General features: G+C 51.4%; 1 protein-coding gene across 1 annotated transcript; it reads left to right on the top strand.

The window, feature by feature from the left end:
• Positions 1 to 1285: 1285 nt before the first annotated feature.
• On the top strand, positions 1286 to 16033 carry dzank1 (double zinc ribbon and ankyrin repeat domains 1; the record flags this gene model as incomplete). The annotated part of the gene is made up of 17 exons (XM_079264288.1): positions 1286 to 1394; positions 7491 to 7638; positions 7711 to 7792; positions 8209 to 8270; positions 8362 to 8479; positions 8593 to 8706; positions 8766 to 8849; positions 8926 to 9048; positions 11500 to 11655; positions 11724 to 11895; positions 11966 to 12069; positions 12149 to 12229; positions 12325 to 12474; positions 13030 to 13107; positions 13187 to 13314; positions 15679 to 15753; positions 15871 to 16033. 17 exons carry the CDS (start codon positions 1286 to 1288, stop codon positions 16031 to 16033), a joined length of 1947 nt encoding a protein of 648 aa, XP_079120414.1.
• Positions 16034 to 24004: the final 7971 nt, after the last annotated feature.

Genomic DNA, 24004 nt, shown 5'->3' with positions numbered 1-24004 from the left:
AAATCGAGATACAGTTGTACAAAGTCTGAAAAAAAAGTATTGTATCAAAACTGTGCAATTCAGAAGTTACCCAGAAAAACACTTGGAGAGCGTAAACCTCCACCAAGGCCTCTAAAAAGTTCCTGGATCCAAATGGTGATCACCACCAAAATTAAATCAGTTCTTCCTTTTCACGTTTCCAACAAGTCCTGAAAATTTCATGAAAATCCGTCCAGAACTTTTTAAGTCTTGAACACAAACAGACAAAGCAGTAAAAACATAACCTCCTTGGTGGAGGTAATTATGCTACCATGTAAAACTCTCTTTGTGAAGCATCAATATAATATTTTTCCATAAACATCTCAAAGGAGTACAATTTATCATTTGCATTTAGTAGATTATTCCCTGTGTTAACATTATTTATAAACCAGTCATGTAGAAAAGTGTTTTGTTTGTGTGTAATATATACGCGTTGTTCCACAGAAAACAGTTATGTGGGGAAACTACGTTGATTCTGCAGCAAGGGTCGAAAGCAGAGACCCATCCAATATGGCGGAGACACATCCAATATGGTGGAGACACATCCAATATGGCTGCGACTTATCGCTGTCTCAGGCGCACAATGAGGCGTCTATGTATAAAAGATGTCTATGTATGATGTCTATGGCGCGCAGTGCTCTAGACGAGGAGTCCTGAAAACCGCCTGATTAAAACCACAACCAGATTTTTTATTTTGGGAGGGAAATGTTCAGATTCTCTCTTGGTGTAATGTTATTGTTTCACTTCAAACATGATCATATAACAATTTAAAGATGCAAATTAACGTCACGCTGTCCGTTTAATTTCTTCTCCTTTGTTTAATTTCTTTTCTCAAACATGGCGGTGCACTCAGGCAAGTGGGGGCGAACACACGAAGTCCCCCCTCCCTGTTGCTATGGTGACGCAGCTGCGGTGAGTTTCAGCCTCAAAGGTAAAAAACTGGATCTTTTCCTCAGGTGAGAGAAAACGGGACATTAGCTGGTCAACATTTCTGAACTTTATCAAAAAAATTGTTTCCAAATGCGTCAAAGCATCAAATGTCTTTTGGAAAGTTTTATTTTTACATGTATTTATGTTACTTATGTGAAACTTTGCCAAGAAAAACGACATTTATTAAACAGAATTGAAAGGAATCTTGTGATGGTAAAAAGAATCGTTTTTCTTCAAACGGAGAAACAATTTTATACATTAGTTAGATGTTTCTGTGATGTTATTGACTAAATTCCAGCAATGATTGATTGATTGATTGTGTGTGACAGTGGTTGCTATGGCAGCGGGGTCAGTGTCAGCTCCGCTCATCATTCCCATCATCCACCTGGAGACCCAGCGAACCAAAAACCACATCAACACCAGAACGCCTGTCTCCATCCAGTCAGGTAACACACACCTGTCTCCATCCAGTCAGGGAACACACACCTGTCTCCATCCAGTCAGGTAACACACACCTGTCTCCATCCAGTCAGGTAACACACACCTGTCTCCATCCAGTCAGGTAACACACACCTGTCTCCATCCAGTCAGGGAACACACACCTGTCTCCATCCAGTCAGGTAACACACACCTGTCTCCATCCAGTCAGGTAACACACACCTGTCTCCATCCAGTCAGGTAACACACACCTGTCTCCATCCAGTCAGGGAACACACACCTGTCTCCATCCAGTCAGGGAACACACACCTGTCTCCATCCAGTCAGGGAACACACACCTGTCTCCATCCAGTCAGGTAACACACACCTGTCTCCATCCAGTCAGGTAACACACACCTGTCTCCATCCAGTCAGGTAACACACACCTGTCTCCATCCAGTCAGGGAACACACACCTGTCTCCATCCAGTCAGGTAACACACACCTGTCTCCATCCAGTCAGGTAACACACACCTGTCTCCATCCAGTCAGGTAACGCACACCTGTCTCTACCCAGTCAGGTAACACACACCTGTCTCCATCCAGTCAGGTAACACACACCTGTCTCCATCCAGTCAGGTAACACACACCTGTCTCCATCCAGTCAGGTAACACACACCTGTCTCCACCCAGTCAGGTAACACACACCTGTCTCCATCCAGTCAGGTAACACACACCTGTCTCCATCCAGTCAGGTAACACACACCTGTCTCCATCCAGTCAGGTAACACACACCTGTCTCCATCCAGTCAGGTAACGCACACCTGTCTCCACCCAGTCAGGTAATACACACCTGTCTCCATCAAGTCAGGTAACACACACCTGTCTCCATCCAGTCAGGGAACACACACCTGTCTCCATCCAGTCAGGTAACACACACCTGTCTCCATCCAGTCAGGGAACACACACCTGTCTCCATCCAGTCAGGTAACACACACCTGTCTCCATCCAGTCAGGTAACACACACCTGTCTCCATCCAGTCAGGTAACGCACACCTGTCTCCACCCAGTCAGGTAACACACACCTGTCTCCATCCAGTCAGGTAACACACACCTGTCTCCATCCAGTCAGGGAACACACACCTGTCTCCATCCAGTCAGGTAACACACACCTGTCTCCATCCAGTCAGGGAACACACACCTGTCTCCATCCAGTCAGGTAACACACACCTGTCTCCATCCAGTCAGGTAACACACACCTGTCTCCATCCAGTCAGGTAACACACACCTGTCTCCATCCAGTCAGGTAACGCACACCTGTCTCCACCCAGTCAGGTAATACACACCTGTCTCCATCAAGTCAGGTAACACACACCTGTCTCCATCCAGTCAGGGAACACACACCTGTCTCCATCCAGTCAGGTAACACACACCTGTCTCCATCCAGTCAGGGAACACACACCTGTCTCCATCCAGTCAGGTAACACACACCTGTCTCCACCCAGTCAGGTAACGCACACCTGTCTCCACCCAGTCAGGTAACACACACCTGTCTCCATCCAGTCAGGTAACACACAGCACACCTGTGTTTTATGATGGATTAAGAATTAAAGCTTGAAAGCTGGTTCGGTCAGTAGTAAAGTCATGCTGCTTTCCCCTGAGGCTGCTGGCCAAAGTAGAGCTTTTTTAGCATGACAGCACTTTGAAGCAGTGATTCGTGGCTTTGTTACCACCCAGTGGGATTACTGCACCATCTCTCTGGGTGAGTCAATCATCTATGTCTTTAAACTTTAAACTGGAACATGCGGGTACGAGAACATAATCCTGGTTTCAGCATCTCTTTACTGGCTGCCCGTGCACTTTAGGCTTCTATTTACTTACTTTTAAGAAGGGCTGGGCGATATGACGATATATACCCTCTGGACGATAGAAAATGTCCATCATTTCATATGAGGCTCTATCGTTTACGGCACCATAAGCTGCTGTCCTGCAGTATTTTACATCAAGATGAGCTTTACAGCACGCTGTAAATAAGCGAACATGGAGGAAGACGGTAGCAGACGTGTTTCAGAGGATAATTCACTAAAAGATGAGCAGCCGACCCAAACTGATGAGCTTGTTCCTGAAAGAGGGGAGCTCTGGATGTGGTTTGGATATAAAAAGAGCGACGTGGAACCGACAACAGACTAGCTCACAGTCCCAACAACGGACTCCGACACAACTAACTCATTTTATCACCTGCAGGAATCAGGATAAAGAATCCAGAATAAAGAATAGAGTCAACCAGCAAAAGCAGCGTCAAGTGGAGGAGAAAGCTCAGAATAAACTCCAGACGCTGCAGCAGGTATTTACCTGTGGAACGTCATACGGCCATAGTTCCCCCAGATGGAAGTTGCCTCCAGATGCTGTTGCCTAGCAACACCTGATACATAACTGATGACTGACACAACATTACACAGTTTTATATGGTTATGGATATTGTTACGAGGATATGAGCGATGAGCGATATTGGGATATGAGGTTTTGGTCATATCACCCCACTACACATCTCTGAGCTCAAAGTTCCTATGCACCTTCTCGGGCTCTTAGACCGACTGACCAAGTCACCCTGAATGTGCCAAAGATTCACTGGTAGCTCAAAGGGGGGCCAGGCCTTTTCAGTGGCAGCACCTAAACTTTGGAACGAGTTGCCTTTATATAATGGACAGACCTCCTCTATATCTGTTTGTAAATAGCTGCTTAAAACCCATTTTGGCCTTTTTTTTACAGGTTGACATTTTGATCTGATTTTTGTTTGATCTGATTCAAGGGTGATGGCCCCTGCTCGTTTGTGTGTGCTGAACAGCTTTAGTCAAGGTTCACCTTGCCGAGATGCTGGTCACTGGCGTACCCCTCCAGAGCCAGGCCGTGGCACAGGGCACAGAGCCAAGTGCTTGATAGCCAGGCTTTTGTCAATGGGGCCAAGCTGGGCACAACCCAGAAAAGTAACATGGGCCCTGCCTCCTGTCATGGGGTCGAAGGATGCATTGTTTGGCTGAAGGCATGGACTCTGGCGATCTGGCGGGGACGTGGAACGTCACCTCTCTGGTGGGGAAGGAGCCTGAGCTTGTGCGTGAGGTTGAGCGGTTCCGGCTAGATATAGTTGGACTCACCTCGACGCATGGCTTGGGCTCTGGAACCAGAACCCTCGAGAGGGGCTGGACCTTCTTCCACTCTGGAGTTGCTCATGGTGGGAGGCGCCGAGCAGGTGTGGGCATTCTCATTGTCACCCAGCTTGGTACCTGCACGTTGAGGTTTGACGAAAGGGTAGCTTCCCTCCCTTCTGGTGGGGGGACAGGTCCTAACTGTTGTTGTGCTTATGCACCGGAGTTCAAAGTACCCACCCTTTCTGGAGTCCTTGGAGGGAATGTTAGAGGTTGCTCCCTCTTGGGACTCCCTTGTACTGCTGGGGAACTTCTATGCTCATGAGGGCAATGACCCCATCTAAATTCTTTTTTAAACAGGGCCATTGCTTTTGTTGTTGGGCATCTGTGCTCGTCACGAATTGTCCATAATGAACGCCATGTTTGACTATAAGCGCGTCCATATGTGCGCTGTGCACCAGGGAACTATAGGCCACAATTCCATGATGAGCTTTATATAGACTTGTGGCTGTATGTCTTAGACATTAGCAGCAAGTAAAGATAGCAGCTGTCAACTGATCACCACCTGGTGGTGACTTGGTTCAGATTGTGGGGCCTGATCAAGATGTTGATCAGGTCTGTCAGGCCCAATTGTGTTGTGAAGGTCTGCTGGGAATGTCTGGCAGAGTCCACTGTCAGAGGGAGCTTTAATTCCCACTTCCAGCAGAGCTTCAACTATGTCTTAAGTGAGATGAGAGATATTGAGTCCAAGTGGACTGTGTTCTGCACCTTCATTGTTAAGCCGGAGCTGTGGCTATAAAGTTGATGGTGGCTGTCATGGCAGTAATCCCAGAAGCAGGAGACCTACTGAGACTTCTTGGACTGTGGGACTCCAGAGGCAGCTGATAGACAGATGAAGTGGAGTACAGGTCAGTAGTTGCTGAGGCAAAAACTTGGGCATGGGAGGAGTTTGATGAGACCATGGAGAACAACTTTAGGACACCTTTGAGGAGATTCTGGTCCACCACCTTGCATCTCAGGGAGAAGCAGTGCTACATCATGGGAAGGAATACTTCAAAGACCTCCTCAATCCTAAAAACACATTTACTGAGGTTGGGTTCTCCTATTTCCCGGGCTGAGGTAGTTATAAAGCTCCTTAGTGACTCTGGGGGAGGGTGAGTCCACCCAGAGTTCCTTAAGGCTCTGGATGTTTTAGGGCTGTCTTTGTTGACATGCATCTGCAACATCATGTGGACATCAGCGTGCTTCTGAACTGGCAGACCGGGGTGGTGGTGGTCCGTGTCTTCCAACTATAATGGGGATCAAACACCTCAGCCTCCCCAGTAAGGTCTATTCAGGGGTCCCTGAGAGGAGGGTCCATCAGATAGTCAAATCCTAGGTTGAGGAGGAACAGTCTGGTTTTCGTCCTGGTCGTGGATAGTGGACCAGCTCTATACCCTCATCATGGAGGTGGCATCAGAGTTTTCCCAACCAGTTTACATGTGTTTTGTGGACTTGGATAAGGCATTCAACTGTGTCCTCCTGTGGGAGGTGCTAAAAGAGTAGCACCTCCCACAAAGAGCATTATAAATAAAGTTGAATTGCATTGCAAAGTGATTTCCATGTGATCCATCATCCATCCTCTCCTCATTCACACCTGCTGATGAAACGCAGATGCAGCGACTTCGGACATAAAGGAACGTGGCAGCCAATCAGAATCCACAGGCTCTCTGACCACCATCTGACGTTAGGACACCTGCAAGGGTGTACAGTTCAAATCAAATCAAAGATACTTTATTCATCCCCGAGGGGAAATTCAAGGTTCAAGCCAGCTCGTCCAAGGTTTGACATACAGACGTGTAACATGAATGACAAGTTTACTGAACTAAACTGAAGCTTAGGCCCCACAGCCAGTTTTACAGGTGTCGCCTTATAACAGATAAGAACAAAGATACATTAGGATCATTAGGAGGGAGGCTTGAGGGAAAAAATCGTGTAACTCTGGACCCCACCACGAGACGGCGTGGTCTGGAGACACAAGAAAAAACACCTCATACACTTAAGCACAAACTCAGACAAGACATACACAGTCCAGCGAGGCGGTCAGTCATGTGGGAGGGGGCTGGGGATGGATGAGGAGGCGGGACAGAGCGTCTGTGAACATGTCTTCTTCTGTTCTCAGGGGGGGGTTGCGTCGGCCCAAGGCTGCTGGGAAGCCGAATCCAGATATGATTGTTGTTTGCGCTCCAGATGAGGAAAACAATTTGCCTTCGACCTTGAGTCCATAGCAGGTCTCAGATTGGCAGCTCCAAACAGCTGAATCGGGGGGGTCAATTTCCACCGATTCTAGCAGACATCTTCTCCATGTTGTTGTCGATTCTGGGTACCAGCTCTGGGACTGACGCAAGATGACCAGTCTGGGCTAAACTGGCATCCCGCTTGCGGTCGAGTCCGGTCAACACAAGAGTCTGTGCACTGCTAGCTCGGCACATACCGTTACAGAATTCTGTCAGCCTGCTAGTTGTTGCCAGAATCTCACGGGTCTTCAGGTAGATCAGGACGCCACCAGCGCCAATCAGCAGAATCTTGATCACCAATAATCCAAAGATATAAACATCCTCCACGTCCTCAGAGGACAGAACCGCCAGACACATCGGTCTCTACCTGGCCCATGAGTCCTGAACATATCCAGCCGGAAGCGTCCCCTCAGGACATGCAGGCTCCCCTCTGCCCGATCTCCGGAATGAGAAAATTTGATCGATTGCGTTGAGAGACCAGCCGATCAGATCCATGATGTGAAAAATTTGAGGAAAAGAGATGTAAAAAGAGGCTTCGAGTCAGACAGGACAAGTAGCGGGCCACAAGGGAGGGTGGAAGAGAGAGCAGAGAAAAAGCGACTGCCTTCGCTGAGCGCATGAGTGAAAAAAAGTTTTTCACAGAGATACGATGACAGGTGGACTTGGGGAGTGGCATTGAAACCACCAACCCTCTGGTCTGTCTTCAGACACTGCAGGTGTGTTGATCTACTTTACCCTGGATGGCTCAAAGCCAGTGGTGGGACAGTGGGGGCCGGCAGTCGGCTGCAGGAGGTACAGCAGGCCCATCCTGCTGCCGGCTGGCCGGGTGTCCATCAGAGCCATGGCTGTCACCAGGTAGGTGATGACGTTTATCTTCAGAGCTGTTCACTGATTGGACAGTTGTCATGTGACCGTGTCTGACCACAGTGATGGGCGGCAGAGTTCTATAGTGACCAAGGTCTTCTCAGTGGATCAGCTGAAGGATGTGGACCCAGAGAACCAGCAACAGGTGACTTTAAGTCCATAATGCTTCGATAGGAATACATTTCCCACTAGTGGGGAGAAATAACTCAACTTCATTATTCACATTCCAGCATCTGTCTGATGCAACTTCCTGCTCTGCTGAGAACGCTGACGATTTTTCACTGAGTCGCAAAGGTACATTCTGCAGACAAAGCCCGAACCAAGCTGCCACTAGATGGTTCTGGACCAGCTGTGTTCTGGATGGATGGTCCTCAGTGTCTCCATTGTGTTTCAGAACCGATCGGAAGTCCTCTTTCAGGTCCACGCTTCCTACACAGCTGCCTTGGCGTCAGAACCACCAGTTCCTGCCAGCGGTCCCAGTCTGCGGTGACGAAAGATCAGAATCCAGATGCAGCTTTTGTGACCTTTGCTGAATTTCAGGACATCTTTTCTGTCTGTCAGGAAGCAAAGAATCTGAGCCGCATAGAGACAAGCCGAGTCCAGCAAGAGACCGACTTCCTGCGGTACGAACAGATGGACACGCCAACCAGCTGGGAGAGATGTCAACCTGATTGATCCTCCTCCTCACTGACTCCACCCCTTCTGTCCATCCAGGTGTCCTCACTGTCTCAACGCTCGCCCAGCGGACCCATTAGCTCGGTTCTGTGCTGAGTGTGGTGCTGTGGTTCCTCCATTACCAGGCCAGAGACTTCCCCCTGCTGAGGCAGGACAGGTACCACACACCTGCAAGACAGGCAAACTCAGGTGAGCTCAGGTGAGGAGATGCTTACTGTGTGTGTGTGTGTGTGTGTGTGTGTGTGTGTGTGTGTGTGTGTGTGTTGTCAGACGCTGCTGTGTGTCTTCTGTAACTCGGTGGTTCCAAACAACACACACACCTGTCTGATCTGTGAGGCATTTGTAGACTCCCAGTGCCAACCTCAGGCCCGGCTCTCCCTGCAGGTAAACACACACAGCTCAACAGTGTACTTGAAAATGAAATAACTGTGTGTGTGTTTTAGGATCATGTGGTGTGTGTCACCTGTGGAAGTGGAAATCCCGTGCACATTTCCAGCTGTCTGACCTGCGAACGCCGCCTGCTGCAGGTACCTCACTCTGCTCAGGTACATCGGCTTTAAATCTTCTGCACGACTCTGTTGTCACTACCTTCTGTTACTGCAGGTGGGCTCCGGTGAGGTCATCGCTCCCTCTGTCCCAGCTGCAGACAGCAGGACGTCCACCTGCACCCGGTGTAAACGTCTGAACCAAAGCAATGCCAGATTCTGTGACTGGTGCGGCGCCAAGGTGAACCACAGTGCTTAACTCAGGTAGCCTAGCTCAGTTAGCTTAGGTCTGTTAGCATAGCTCAGTTAGCTTAGGTCTGTTAGCATAGCTCAGTTAGCTTAGGTCTGTTAGCATAGCTCAGTTAGCCTAGCTTCAATTCAATTCAACTTTATTTATATCGCGTCAAATCACGGCAATGCCATCTCAAGACGCTTTACAGACAGAGGGGAAAACATAATGAAAGCCAATTCATAACAGCCTATATAAGGAAACCAACAGATTGAGTTGAGTCCAACTCAACCTCCCATCCTGAGCAAGCACACTGGCGACAGTGGGAAGGAAAAAACTCCCTTTTAACAGGAAGGAAACCTCCGGCAGAACCCGGCTCAAGGACAGGCAGCCATCTGCCTCTGCTGTGTGGGGGGAAGAGGACAGAAAGACAACAGACAACAGGAACTGCTACTCCCGGCCAAGGAGACCTGCTGAGACAGGAGACATACATGTTAATGATGCAACTCTGTTATGGGGGGGGGGGGGGTAAAAGAAAGAGATAAAGAGAGAGACAAAGAAGCTCAGTGTATCAGGAAATGTCCCTCAGCAGTCTAAACCTATAGCAGCATAACTAAGGGATGCTAACCATCCCTAGCTATAGGACTTATCAAAAAGATAAGTCTTCAGCCTAGTCTTAAAGGTGGGGAGGGTGTCTGCTTCCCTAACACTAACTGGGAGCTTATTCCATAAGAGAGGGGCCTGATAACCAAAGGCTCTGCCTCCTGCTCGGCTCTTTGAGACTCTAGGAACCACAAGTAAGCCTGCAGTCTGGGAACGAAGTACTCTGCTTGGTATATAAGGAACAATGAGGTCTTTGATATATAGTGGTGCCTGGTTGTGGAGGGCTTTATATGTAAGGAGAAGGATTTTAAATTCTATTCTAGATTCAACAGGCAGCCAATGAAGAGAGGCTAAAACTGGAGAAATATGATCTCTCATGCTAGTTCTGGTCAGGACTCTGGCTGCAGAATTCTGGATCAGCTGAAGGCTTTTCAGGGCATATTTAGGACAGCCCAATAATAGAGAGTTACAGTAATCTAGTCTCGAAGTAACAAAAGCGTGAACCAGTTTTTCTGCATCACTCTGAGACAGAATGTCCCTAATTTTGGCTTTATTACGTAAATGAAAGAAGGCTGTTTTAGTAACCTGCTTAATATGTGGGCCAAAGGACAGGTCAGGGTCAAATATTACTCCAAGGTTTCTCACTGTAGCACTGGAAGCTAAAGTAATGCCATCCAGGTTCATTACAAAACCGGAAAATTTAGCTCTGAGTTTTTCAGATCCAACGAGAATTACTTCAGTCTTATCTGAGTTTAAGAGGAGAACATTTCTAGACATCCAAGTCTTTATGTCTATGAGACAATTTTGTAGCCTATTGGGCTGATTTGTTTCATCTGGTTTAAAGGATAAGTATATCTGAGTATCATCTGCATAACAATGCAGGTGTGGGTCAGGAAGCATTACTCAGTTTGCCTAGTTCAGTTAGCTTTGTTCTGTTAGCATAGCTCAGTCAGTCTAGCTAATAGGGGTGGGAAAATCGAATTGAAAAATTGAAAATAGGGATTTATTGCTTCACAATTTTAAAATCAATTTTTTGTAAATATTTTTTAAAAATAGATTTTTTTTAAATGTATTTTTTAAGGAACACCTACATTTTTTGTAAAAAAAAAAAAGTTTTTAAAGAAAAAAAACAAACATATATTATGAACTTATTGTCATTTTTATTGATCTTTTTACTCGTCTTCTTGGGCATGATGGTCTGGCACCTGTGTTGTTTTTTCTTAACTAAAATCAAGAAAAATGACCAAAAAAAAAAAGTTTTGTCCATTTTTTTGTTTTTTTTTAGTTGACAAAAACCAGCAATATTGAAGAATTGGGAGAATCACAATTTAAATTGAATTGGCACCTAAAAAAATCTGCCCTGCTAGCTAAGGTGGTGGAGATCAGGTAGCTTAGCTCAGCTAGCCTAGTGAAGGACGAAAATAAACGGAGCAATCTCGGGGGAAAGACATTGTCAATGTAAAAAATTGATGAAAGGAGGGAGAAAAACCAGATAAAACAAACTTTGACTACAAAGTGCCTGTTTGTCTCAAAAACAAAATACTTTTAAGATGATTAATTTGGAAGACTGAGTTCAAGGCCACTTCTTTTTCAGATGGAAGTTTCTGGTTGAAAGCGAGGTTAGTCACGGAGGGAGACTTCTGTTAACACCACAACACTTTCTGATGCTGAAGCATTGATTCCTTTCACAGCTTATTCCGTTCTGATGTTATTTTAGCTAACTTTAATCCTCAGACTGGACAAAAACAAGATGCAACTCAAACCTTCGTCACGGTTTTCTGACTGTTTCTGAGCGTGCTCAGTTTCCTCCCTCCTCCCGTGGAGTGAAGCATTGTGGGAAATGTCGTCGTGTTTTTTTAGTCAGCTCGAGCTGTTAAGCGCGTCACATGTTGGCGATGTGGAGCAAGCGGACATCCATATGCTCTCTTCTGTGGTGCCTGCGGCGTCCTCCTTGAAGCCCCGCCTACTTGCTGCAGTGACATCACACATGCGGTCAAGGACAACACCACCAGTCAGGTACAACACTACTGATGTTGGCTCATCCACAGAATTACGCTCACACACTAACCTGTCTGTGTCTGCAGGCGCTGTCAGGCTCCACCCCCTTTTTGAAGGTAACTCCGCCCACTGTGGATCGGCACACACAAACAGTTGGACTTTATTATCCATCAGGGGCTGAGTTGGAGAAGAAGGAGCAGCAGAAGGCGCTTCACGTGCCCTACCGCCCACCGCTGACCGCCATCAGCCCCGGTCGAGGTGATGTACCGCTCTTTACGCTGCTGTTTCCACGCCAACTACTGGTCCGAGCCTGTGATGTCACCGGCAGGTTACTGGAGGAAGCAGCTGGATCATGTGTGTGCTCACATCAGAGGTCACGCTCAAAACAACGCCCCCTTCAGGGCTCTGCTGGGAGAGCCTCGTCTGGGCCAGGTACTCACCTGTCCTGCTCCTTACCTGTCTGACATCATTACGTACAGGTGTGGCTGACTCTGTTTCCTGCTGTCCTCAGATGGTTTCCGCTCTGATTCAGGAAGACCATGACCAAGTCAGTCTGACCTTCAGTTTTGTGTCGGCTCAGCAGGTGAGACAGGTGAGTGGAAAATCTGAATTCTACCTAAGTCATGACGAAGGTTGGAAAGTCACCAGCTTTTGGTTTGGGCCAGGATGGTTCTGATGGACCGGCAGGTGGAAGATCGGGCCCGGCAGGACCGGCAGGTGGAAGATCGGGCCCGGCAGGACCGGCAGGTGGAAGATCGGGCCCGGCAGGACCGGCAGGTGGAAGATCGGGACCGGCAGGACCGGCAGGTGGAAGATCGGGACCGGCAGGACCGGCAGGTGGAAGATCGGGACCGGCAGATCTGGCTGAATCTCTGAGCAACATTACAGAGCGCTCCATCATCAGCAGTTTCAGTAAGAATATATAAAGAAGTCACATGATGATGACAGGGAGTCCAGCTGGGTTCAGGTCCATGTTGGACTTGTAAAGTACCATGTCTCCAACTGGGCTCAGTCCTGTTGGGACCTCTGACACAGGTGGCTGACAAACTGTCTGACTCAGTGTGACTCTCGGCTCAACAAACTCACCTGGATTTCAGCAGAAGTTGTTCTTCTCTGTAAAATCAGTTCAGAACCAGATCTATTCTATTCTACAGTCATTTAGCAGACGCTTTTATCCAAAGCGACTTACATCTGAGCCCTGAGAGATCTGAGACCAGTTCGGTCCAGAAACTGCAGCCTGGTTCTGAGAGCTGTTTTCTATGTCCCTGACAGGATGCGACCGGGCCCCAGGTGTGATCAAACCTGCGGTAAGACCAGCACCTCTTTCTGACCCACTTTACTCCAGATCAGTCAGAACTGAACGCTCTTCTCTGATTGGTTGTCGGGCTGCAGGTGTCTGACAACCAGCTGCTGAAGGTACTTGGTCCTGGTGGGGGTCAGATCAGCACAGTCCAGCAGCTCCTCGATCAGGTTCCAGTCTCTGTCCAAACAGCAGCTTACTCTGGGTCACCTGACATTTTAACTCACCAGGTGTTTCTGTTTGCCCCAGGGGGCGGATCCTTCCTGCTGCGGCAGCGATGGCCGACACGCGTTGTCCGTTGCTGTGGTCAACGGTCATCATGATGCACTTCCTGTTCTGGTGCAGCGAGGAGCCGACGTGGACCAACAGTCTGGACTGTAAGAACTGCTGATAAGAGTCCGACCTACTTTTCATACTTTTCAATGTCGAAGTGGCACCATCAGTTGCCATGGCAACAGGTTCGGAAGTCATACAATCAGATATCTTATCAGTCAATAAGAAAACTGAAAGATGGCAGCTCAATTTCTGGAGGGAGGTTGGCTTCCCTCTGGTCCTGAATCCCCTTCCCCGCTCTCCACCACACACAGGCAGGGTGTTGGGAGGTGGGCACGGTGTCCTGGGTGGTGGGAGAGGCCATGAAGGTGGTCTTGATCACTGCACCCAGTACTGGCCCACCTCCCTGTTTTAATTACACTTAGTCACCATATCACAAAAAAACAACTCACAAAAGACAACTCATGGACATGTTTTGGGGGGCGGGCCATGCAGTGTATGGTGGGCGGGGCCGCTTAGGCGGTCCCTCTCCCAACATGGTGGGGTTACTGCCCCTCAATTTTAATTGCAAACATCACACACTTAACAATCATTAGCGGGGAGGGGGGAACAGGAGAAGAGGTCCTCTCACACCCCTATTTCCGGGGCTTTGCTGGGGGGTGGGAGGGCTGCCCAGTAGATCTGGGTCGGGGCTGGACTGATTGGGGGGAGAACTCTGCTGGCTCTGGGGGTTGCTGGGTCGGCTGTGTCTTGGGGTTGGGGGGGGGGGGGCGGTAGCTGTGGGGGCCCTGATCGGGGCCTTACTGGTTTCTGCCCCCCCAGGGGCGTCCCACATGGGACATGTTGGGAAGATGAGGGCGTGCGGGAGCAAATGGATTATAAAGGGGGAAGTATGTAAGTGGGGTGTAGAGGGGGAGGGACGGGGTGGGAGGTGTGGGCGTGTACAGGAGGTAGGGTATGAATGGAGATGGAAAGGTGAGTTGGGGTGTGTGTGTGTATGGAGGAGTGTGTGATTTGAGGTGTGGTGGGGATGTGTGTGGGATGGGGTGTGTGTGCTGATAAATAAGGGAGTGTGTGAACTGGGGGTGAGAAGGGGTGTGTGTCGAGGTGTGTAGAGAGGGAGCTCGTGAGGGGTGTTGTGTTATGTGGTGTATGTGTGCATCGGGGAGTATATGAGTGGGGAAAGGGGGGGGTAGGGGGGTGTGACATGGAGCATGTGGGTGTGTGTTGGGAGGGAATTGGTGTGTGTGTGTGTGTGTGTGTGTGTGTGTGTGTGTGTGTGTGTGTGTGTGTTGGGAGGGGGGGGTGTCCTGTACCCGGGGAGTGCGGCTGATGCACTGGGGTCCGGGGATCCTGGTTTTCCATTGGTGTGGGCTGGGCCTTCTGCCCTCGGGGGTGGGGGGTTGCCGTTGGGCTCTTGGGGCTGTGGGGCCCCCAACTCACCTTTCCATCTCCATTCATACCCTACCTCCTGTACGCGCCCACACCTCCCACCCCATCCCTCCCCCTCTACACTTACATACTCCCCCTTTATTCACACACCCCTCATTGAACACTCCCCCACCCCACTTCCACTCTACCTCCCCCCCCCCCTCACATTCCACTCTGCTGGGTGGCCGACGCCCGGCGTTGGGGTCTGTTCCCCCTGACCGCGGGGGACTCCGGCTGGGGCTCCCCTCCGCCGCCTCCTGGCTGGGGCCATAGCTGGCTCTGGAGTGGGGCGGCTGTTGGCTACCTGAGTCTCGGGGGTCCTCCTGGCGTGCCTCTAGCCTTTGTGTGGGAGGGGTCACACTGGCATGATCTTCTCTGAACACGTTCCACTCTGCATGTTCTGCATGTGACACAGTCACTGAGTCGTCTGCAGGTTTATTCACTAACAGCAGCTAGTTTTCTTTGTCTCTCATTTATATTTAACCTGATAGTTTTTGGTGCTCCTGACAGTTGATAGTCTAGTCCTCCGCAGGGGGAAGAAGAATCTCAGATTGGCCTGTTTATGTATGTGTGTGAATGTGTGTGTACATGCGCTTATATAGATGAATACATATGGATGTATATGCATATGTTCATGAAAATGTCTGTTTTTTTCTTTCTTTTCTTTCTTACTCTCTCTTTTCCTCTCTCTCTCTGAGGTGTTTTCTTTCTCTTTCCTTTTGTCTTTCTGTCTCTCTTCTATCTTCTCCGGTCTGGTCCAGCAGTAGAAACTCTACATTACAATTAAACAAAATAAAGAAAGATATAACATAAGAATCCAGAAAATCCAAGGGATCATCATACCAGTAATGCTCCCCTTGGCAAAGTGAATTTGCTCAGCAGAACACAGCATCCAGACCGTCATTCTGCGGCTTAAATGCTGGACAAGATATGATAAAAAAGAAAAAAAAAGAAAACTGAAAGACAACAGGAAGTTCTGGACCGTCAGCTGTTACACAGTCAGATCAATAACACATCACTGATCTCCTCCTCCTCAGTATGAAGAACACAGCTCTCCATGATGCTGCAGCTATGGGTGCCCAAGGTCTTAAGTGTGCAGAGGTCCTGCTCAGGTACCTGTTTCCACCTGTTTTTTCCGGTTTCCACTTGCTTCAATCTGATTGGCTGTTAAAAAAAAACTACACTTCGTTCCACCTTATGATGGTCACTTCCTTTCTTGCTGCTCTCAGGTGCAAGGCGAGCGTTTATTGCAGGAATGGTGCCGGTCAGACGGTGTACGACGTGGCAGTCACCTCCGGCTGCAGCAACATGGCGTCTCTGATGATGGCTCAGACCGGACTGAACTTGTTGGACCAACTGGGACGACCGAGACTGAACCTGGACATGTTCTGACCAGTTCATCTGCAGTCACCGCTTTCACTTCCACCTGAGGATCAACCTAAACCTCCATTCACACTTGTCAGTGGTCGCTGTCCTACCTGGAAAGGACAAACAGGTGGAGGGCTGGGATTGGTCGACATTGTTCACGCCGTTTCCATCTTCTGTCCAGTAGATCTCCGGTTCTGATCCACTTCGTCTGGTGAAGCTTGTTAACGTTGGACTCGTTTCACAGACAGCAAACATGATGTGTAGAAGTTCAGAGAAGCATCCCAGGTGGTAACGGCGTCCTGAGAGATTTATCAGATTAACCGAATAATAAAACATGAAGAAGAAACTCCAGGTGTGTTTTGATCCAGATAAACAACCGTCTAAACGGCTGGTTTAAAGAAAGAGGAAGAGGACGGTGGAGAGGAAGAGGACGGTGGAGAGGAAGAGGACGGTGGAGAGGAAGAGGACGGTGGAGAGGAAGAGGAAGTGGAGAGGAAGAGGACGGTGGAGAGGAAGAGGACGGTGGAGAGGAAGAGGAAGTGGAGAGGAAGAGGACGGTGGAGAGGAAGAGGAAGTGGAGAGGAAGAGGGCGGTGGAGAGGAAGAGGGCGGTGGAGAGGAAGAGGACGGTGGAGAGGAAGAGGACGGTGGAGAGGAAGAGGACGGTGGAGAGGAAGAGGAAGTGGAGAGGAAGAGGACGGTGGAGAGGAAGAGGACGGTGGAGAGGAAGAGGGCGGTGGAGAGGAAGAGGGCGGTGGAGAGGAAGAGGACGGTGGAGAGGAAGAGGACGGTGGAGAGGAAGAGGACGGTGGAGAGGAAGAGGAAGTGGAGAGGAAGAGGACGGTGGAGAGGAAGAGGACGGTGGAGAGGAAGAGGAAGTGGAGAGGAAGAGGACGGTGGAGAGGAAGAGGAAGTGGAGAGGAAGAGGAAGTGGAGAGGAAGAGGACGGTGGAGAGGAAGAGGAAGTGGAGAGGAGGAGGATGTGGTGAGGAAGAGGAAGTGGAGAGGAAGAGGAAGTGGAGAGGAGGAGGATGTGGTGAGGAAGAGGAAGTGGAGAGGAAGAGGACGGTGGAGAGGAAGAGGACGGTGGTGAGGAAGAGGACGGTGGAGAGGAAGAGGACGGTGGAGAGGAAGAGGACGGTGGTGAGGAAGAGGAAGTGGAGAGGAAGAGGACGGTGGAGAGGAAGAGGACGGTGGAGAGGAAGAGGACGGTGGTGAGGAAGAGGACGGTGGTGAGGAAGAGGACGGTGGAGAGGAAGAGGAAGTGGAGAGGAAGAGGACGGTGGAGAGGAAGAGGACGGTGGAGAGGAAGAGGAAGTGGAGAGGAAGAGGAAGTGGAGAGGAAGAGGACGGTGGTGAGGAAGAGGAAGTGGAGAGGAAGAGGACGGTGGTGAGGAAGAGGAAGTGGAGAGGAAGAGGACGGTGGAGAGGACGGTGGAGAGGAAGAGGAAGTGGAGAGGAAGAGGACGGTGGTGAGGAAGAGGAAGTGGAGAGGAAGAGGACGGTGGAGAGGAAGAGGATGTGGTGAGGAAGAGGACGGTGGAGAGGAAGAGGAAGTGGAGAGGAAGAGGAAGTGGAGAGGAAGAGGACGGTGGAGAGGAAGAGGAAGTGGAGAGGAAGAGGACGGTGGAGAGGAAGAGGACGGTGGAGAGGAAGAGGAAGTGGAGAGGAAGTGGAGAGGAAGAGGACGGTGGAGAGGAAGAGGACGGTGGAGAGGAAGAGGAAGTGGAGAGGAAGAGGAAGTGGAGAGGAAGAGGACGGTGGAGAGGAAGAGGACGGTGGAGAGGAAGAGGACGGTGGTGAGGAAGAGGAAGTGGAGAGGAAGAGGACGGTGGTGAGGAAGAGGAAGTGGAGAGGAAGAGGGCGGTGGTGAGGAAGAGGACGGTGGAGAGGAAGAGGAAGTGGAGAGGAAGAGGACGGTGGAGAGGAAGAGGAAGTGGAGAGGAAGAGGACGGTGGAGAGGAAGAGGAAGTGGAGAGGAAGAGGACGGTGGTGAGGAAGAGGAAGTGGAGAGGAAGAGGGCGGTGGTGAGGAAGAGGACAGTGGTGAGGAAGTGGAGAGGAAGAGGACGGTGGTGAGGAAGAGGAAGTGGAGAGGAAGAGGACGGTGGTGAGGAAGAGGAAGTGGAGAGGAAGAGGACGGTGGTGAGGAAGAGGACGGTGGTGAGGAAGAGGAAGTGGAGAGGAAGAGGACGGTGGAGAGGAAGAGGACGGTGGTGAGGAAGTGGAGAGGAAGAGGACGGTGGTGAGGAAGTGGAGAGGAAGAGGACGGTGGTGAGGAAGAGGAAGTGGAGAGGAAGAGGACGGTGGTGAGGAAGTGGAGAGGAAGAGGACGGTGGTGAGGAAGTGGAGAGGAAGAGGACGGTGGTGAGGAAGAGGACGGTGGAGAGGAAGAGGAAGTGGAGAGGAAGAGGACGGTGGTGAGGAAGAGGAAGTGGAGAGGAAGAGGACGGTGGTGAGGAAGAGGAAGTGGTGAGGAAGAGGAGAGGAAGAGGACGGTAGAGAGGAAGAGGAAGTTGGAGAGGAAGAGGAAGTGGAGAGGAAGAGGACGGTGGAGAGGAAGTGGAAGTGGAGAGGAAGTGGAGAGGAAGTGGTGAGGAGGAGGAAGTGGTGAGGAAGTGGAGAGGAAGTGGAGAGGAAGAGGAAGTGGTGAGGAAGAGGACGGTGGAGAGGAAGAGGACGGTGGAGAGGAGGAGGATGTGGTGAGGAAGAGGACGGTGGAGAGGAAGAGGACGGTGGGGAGGAAGAGGACGGTGGAGAGGAAGTGGAGAGGAAAAGGAAGTGGAGAGGAAGAGGACGGTGGAGAGGAAGTGGAGAGGAAGAGGAAGTGGAGAGGAAGAGGAAATGGAGAGGAAGAGGACCGTGGAGAGGAAGAGGACGGTGGAGAGGAAGTGGTGAGGAAGAGGATGGTGGAGAGGAAGAGGAAGTGGAGAGGAAGAGGACGGTGGAGAGGAAGAGGAAGTGGAGAGGAAGAGGACGGTGGAGAGGAAGAAGAAGTGGAGAGGAAGAGGACGGTGGAGAGAAAGTGGAGAGGAAGAGGAAGAGGACGGTGGAGAGGAGGAGGATGTGGTGAGGAAGAGGAAGTGGAGAGGAAGAGGACGGTGGAGAGGAAGAGGAAGAGGACGGTGGAGAGGAGGAGGATGTGGTGAGGAAGAGGAAGTGGTGAGGAAGAGGACGGTGGAGAGGAAGAGGACGGTGGAGAGGAGGAGGATGTGGTGAGGAAGAGGAAGTGGTGAGGAAGAGGACGGTGGAGAGGAAGAGGAAGTGGAGAGGAAGTGGAGAGGAAGAGGACTGTGGAGAGGAAGAGGAAGTGGAGAGGAAGAGGACGGTGGAGAGGAAGAGGACGGTGGAGAGGAAGAGGAAATGGAGAGGAAGAGGAAATAGAGAGGAAGAGGACGGTGGAGAGGAAGAGGAAGTGGTGAGGAAGAGGACGGTGGAGAGGAAGAGGACGGTGGTGAGGAAGTGGAGAGGAAGAGGACGGTGGAGAGGAAGAGGAAGTGGTGAGGAAGAGGACGGTGGAGAGGAAGAGGAAGTGGAGAGGAAGAGGACGGTGGAGAGGAAGAGGACGGTGGTGAGGAAGTGGAGAGGAAGAGGACGGTGGAGAGGAAGTGGAGAGGAAGAGGAAGTGGTGAGGAAGAGGACGGTGGAGAGGAAGTGGAGAGGAAGAGGAAGTGGTGAGGAAGAGGACGGTGGAGAGGAAGTGGAGAGGAAGTGGAGAGGAAGAGGACGGTGGAGAGGAAGTGGAGAGGAAGAGGGCGGTGGAGAGGAAGAGGACGGTGGAGAGGAAGAGGAAGTGGAGAGGAAGAGGACGGTGGAGAGGAGGAGGATGTGGTGAGGAAGAGGACGGTGGAGAGGAAGAGGAAGTGGTGAGGAAGAGGACGGTGGAGAGGAAGTGGAGAGGAAGAGGACGGTGGAGAGGAAGAGGACGGTGGAGAGGAAGAGGACGGTGGAGAGGAAGTGGAGAGGAAGAGGACGGTGGAGAGGAAGAGGAAGTGGAGAGGAAGAGGACGGTGGAGAGGAAAAGGAAATAGAGAGGAAGAGGAAGTGGAGAGGAAGAGGACTGTGGAGAGGAAGAGGAAGTGGAGAGGAAGAGGACGGTGGAGAGGAAGAGGACGGTGGAGAGGAAGAGGACGGTGGAGAGGAAGAGGAAGTGGAGAGGAAGAGGACGGTGGTGAGGAAGAGGAAGTGGAGAGGAAGAGGAAGAGGACGGTGCAGAGGAAGAGGAAGTGGAGAGGAAGAGGACGGTGGAGAGGAAGTGGAGAGGAAGAGGACGGTGGAGAGGAAGAGGACGGTGGAGAGGAAGAGGAAGTGGAGAGGAAGAGGACTGTGGAGAGGAAGAGGAAGTGGAGAGGAAGAGGACGGTGGAGAGGAAGTGGAGAGGAAGAGGACGGTGGAGAGGAAGAGGAAGTGGAGAGGAAGAGGACTGTGGAGAGGAAGAGGAAGTGGAGAGGAAGAGGACGGTGGAGAGGAAGAGGAAATAGAGAGGAAGAGGAAGTGGAGAGGAAGAGGACGGTGGAGAGGAAGAGGAAATAGAGAGGAAGAGGAAGTGGTGAGGAAGAGGACGGTGGAGAGGAAGAGGACGGTGGAGAGGAAGAGGAAGTGGAGAGGAAGAGGACGGTGGAGAGGAAGAGGAAGTGGTGAGGAAGAGGAAGTGGAGAGGAAGAGGACGGTGGAGAGGAAGAGGAAGTGGTGAGGAAGAGGAAGTGGAGAGGAAGAGGACGGTGGTGAGGAAGAGGAAGTGGAGAGGAAGAGGAAGTGGTGAGGAAGAGGAAGTGGAGAGGAAGAGGACGGTGGAGAGGAAGAGGACGGTGGAGAGAAAGTGGAGAGGAAGAGGAAGTGGAGAGGAGGACGACGGTGGAGAGGAAGTGGAGAGGAAGAGGAAGTGGTGAGGAAGAGGACGGTGGAGAGGAAGTGGAGAGGAAGAGGACGGTGGAGAGGAAGTGGAGAGGAAGAGGGCGGTGGAGAGGAAGAGGACGGTGGAGAGGAAGAGGAAGTGGAGAGGAAGAGGACGGTGGAGAGGAAGAGGAAGTGGAGAGGAAGAGGACGGTGGAGAGGAAGAGGAAATGGAGAGGAAGAGGAAATAGAGAGGAAGAGGACGGTGGAGAGGAAGAGGACTGTGGAGAGGAAGAGGAAGTGGAGAGGAAGAGGACGGTGGAGAGGAAGAGGAAGTGGGGAGGAAGAGGAAGTGGAGAGGAAGAGGAGAGGAAGAGGACGGTGGAGAGGAGGAGGAAGTGGAGAGGAAGAGGAAGTGGAGAGGAAGAGGACGGTGGAGAGGAAGAGGAAGTGGTGAGGAAGAGGACGGTGGTGAGGAAGAGGACGGTGGAGAGGAAGAGGAAGTGGAGAGGAAGAGGAAGTGGAGAGGAAGAGGACGGTGGAGAGGAAGAGGAAGTGGTGAGGAAGAGGAAGTGGAGAGGAAGAGGACGGTGGATGTGGTGAGGAAGAGGACGGTGGAGAGGAGGAGGATGTGGTGAGGAAGAGGACGGTGGAGAGGAAGAGGAAGTGGAGAGGAAGAGGACGGTGGAGAGGAAGAGGAAGTGGAGAGGAAGAGGACGGTGGAGAGGAGGAGGATGTGGTGAGGAAGAGGACGGTGGAGAGGAGGAGGATGTGGTGAGGAAGAGGACGGTGGAGAGGAAGAGGATGTGGTGAGGAAGAGGACGGTGGAGAGGAAGAGGAAGTGGAGAGGAAGAGGAAGTGGAGAGGAAGAGGACGTTGGAGAGGAAGAGGAAGTGGAGAGGAAGAGGAAGTGGAGAGGAAGAGGACGGTGGAGAGGAAGAGGAAGTGGAGAGGAAGAGGAAGTGGTGAGGAAGAGGAAGTGGAGAGGAAGAGGACGGTGGATGTGGTGAGGAAGAGGACGGTGGAGAGGAGGAGGATGTGGTGAGGAAGAGGACGGTGGAGAGGAAGAGGAAGTGGAGAGGAAGTGGAGAGGAAGAGGACGGTGGAGAGGAAGAGGAAGTGGAGAGGAAGAGGACGTTGGAGAGGAAGAGGAAGTGGAGAGGAAGAGGAAGTGGAGAGGAAGAGGAATTGGGGAGGAAGAGGAAGTGGAGAGGAAGTGGAGAGGAAGAGGACGGTGGAGAGGAAGAGGAAGTGGAGAGGAAGAGGACGGTGGAGAGGAAGAGGAAGTGGGGAGGAAGAGGAAGTGGGGAGGAAGAGGAAGTGGAGAGGGAGAGGACGGTGGAGAGGAAGAGGAAGTGGGGAGGAAGAGGAAGTGGAGAGGAAGAGGAAGTGGAGAGGAAGAGGACGGTGGAGAGGAAGAGGAAGTGGAGAGGAAGAGGACGGCGGAGAGGAAGAGGAAGTGGAGAGGAAGAGGATGGTGGAGAGGAAGAGGACGGTGGAGAGGAAGAGGACAATGGAGAGGAAGAGGAAGTGGAGAGGAAGAGGACGGTGGAGAGGAAGAGGAAGTGGAGAGGAAGAGGACGGTGGAGAGGAAGTGGAGAGGAAGAGGACGGTGGAGAGGAAGAGGAAGTGGACAGGAAGAGGAAGTGGAGAGGAAGAGGACGGTGGAGAGGAAGAGGAAGTGGTGAGGAAGAGGAAGTGGAGAGGAAGAGGAAGTGGTGAGGAAGAGGAAGTGGAGAGGAAGAGGACGGTGGAGAGGAAGAGGACGGTGGAGAGGAGGAGGATGTGGTGAGGAAGAGGACGGTGGAGAGGAAGAGGAAGTGGAGAGGAAGAGGACGGTGCAGAGGAAGAGGACGGTGGAGAGGAAGTGGAGAGGAAGAGGACGGTGGAGAGGAAGAGGAAGTGGAGAGGAAGAGGACGGTGGAGAGGAAGAGGAAGTGGGGAGGAAGAGGAAGTGGAGAGGAAGAGGACGGTGGAGAGGAAGTGGAGAGGAAGAGGACGGTGGAGAGGAAGAGGAAGTGGAGAGGAAGAGGACGGTGGAGAGGAAGAGGAAGTGGAGAGGAAGAGGACGGTGGAGAGGAAGAGGAAGTGGAGAGGAAGAGGACGGTGGAGAGGAAGTGGAGAGGAAGAGGACGGTGGAGAGGAAGAGGAGAGGAAGAGGAAGTGGAGAGGAAGAGGACGGTGGAGAGGAAGAGGAAGTGGAGAGGAAGAGGACGGTGGAGAGGAAGAGGAGAGGAAGAGGAAGTGGAGAGGAAGAGGACGGTGGAGAGGAAGAGGACGGTGGAGAGGAAGAGGAAGTGGAGAGGAAGAGGACGGTGGAGAGGAAGAGGAAGTGGAGAGGAAGAGGACGGTGGAGAGGAAGAGGACGGTGGTGAGGAAGTGGAGAGGAAGAGGACGATGGAGAGGAAGAGGAGAGGAAGAGGAAGTGGAGAGGAAGAGGACGGTGGAGAGGAAGAGGACGGTGGAGAGGAAGAGGAAGTGGAGAGGAAGAGGACGGTGGAGAGGGAGAGGAAGAGGAAGTGGAGAGGGAGAGGAAGAGGACGATGGAGAGGAAGAGGACGATGGAGAGGCGGATGTGGTGAGGAAGAGGACGGTGGAGAGGAAGAGGATGGTGGAGAGGAAGAGGAAGTGGAGAGGAAGAGGAAGTGAAGAGGAAGTGGAGAGGAAGAGGACGGTGGAGAGGAGGATGTGGTGAGGAAGAGGACGGTGGAGAGGAAGAGGATGGTGGAGAGGAAGAGGAGAGGAAGAGGACGGTGGAGAGGAAGAGGACGGTGGAGAGGAAGAGGAAGAGGACGGTGGAGAGGAAGAGGAAGTGGAGAGGAAGAGGACGGTGGAGAGGAGGATGTGGTGAGGAAGAGGACGGTGGAGAGGAAGAGGAGAGGAAGAGGACGGTGGAGAGGAAGAGGAAGTGGAGAGGAAGAGGACGGTGGAGAGGAAGAGGAAGAGGACGGTGGAGAGGAAGAGGAAGTGGAGAGGAAGAGGACGGTGGAGAGGAAGAGGACGGTGGAGAGGAAGAGGAAGTGGAGAGGAAGAGGACGGTGGAGAGGAAGAGGACGGTGGTGAGGAAGAGGAAGTGGAGAGGAAGAGGACGGTGGAGAGGAAGAGGACGGTGGTGAGGAAGAGGACGGTGGTGAGGAAGAGGAGTCTGATAACCAGAAACGGGT

Source organism: Telmatherina bonti (genome assembly GCF_933228915.1).
Source record: "Telmatherina bonti genome assembly, chromosome: 3".
NCBI lineage: Eukaryota > Metazoa > Chordata > Actinopteri > Atheriniformes > Telmatherinidae > Telmatherina > Telmatherina bonti.
Note: the sequence above shows the minus strand (reverse complement) of the source record. Positions and strands in the feature narration are given on the sequence as shown.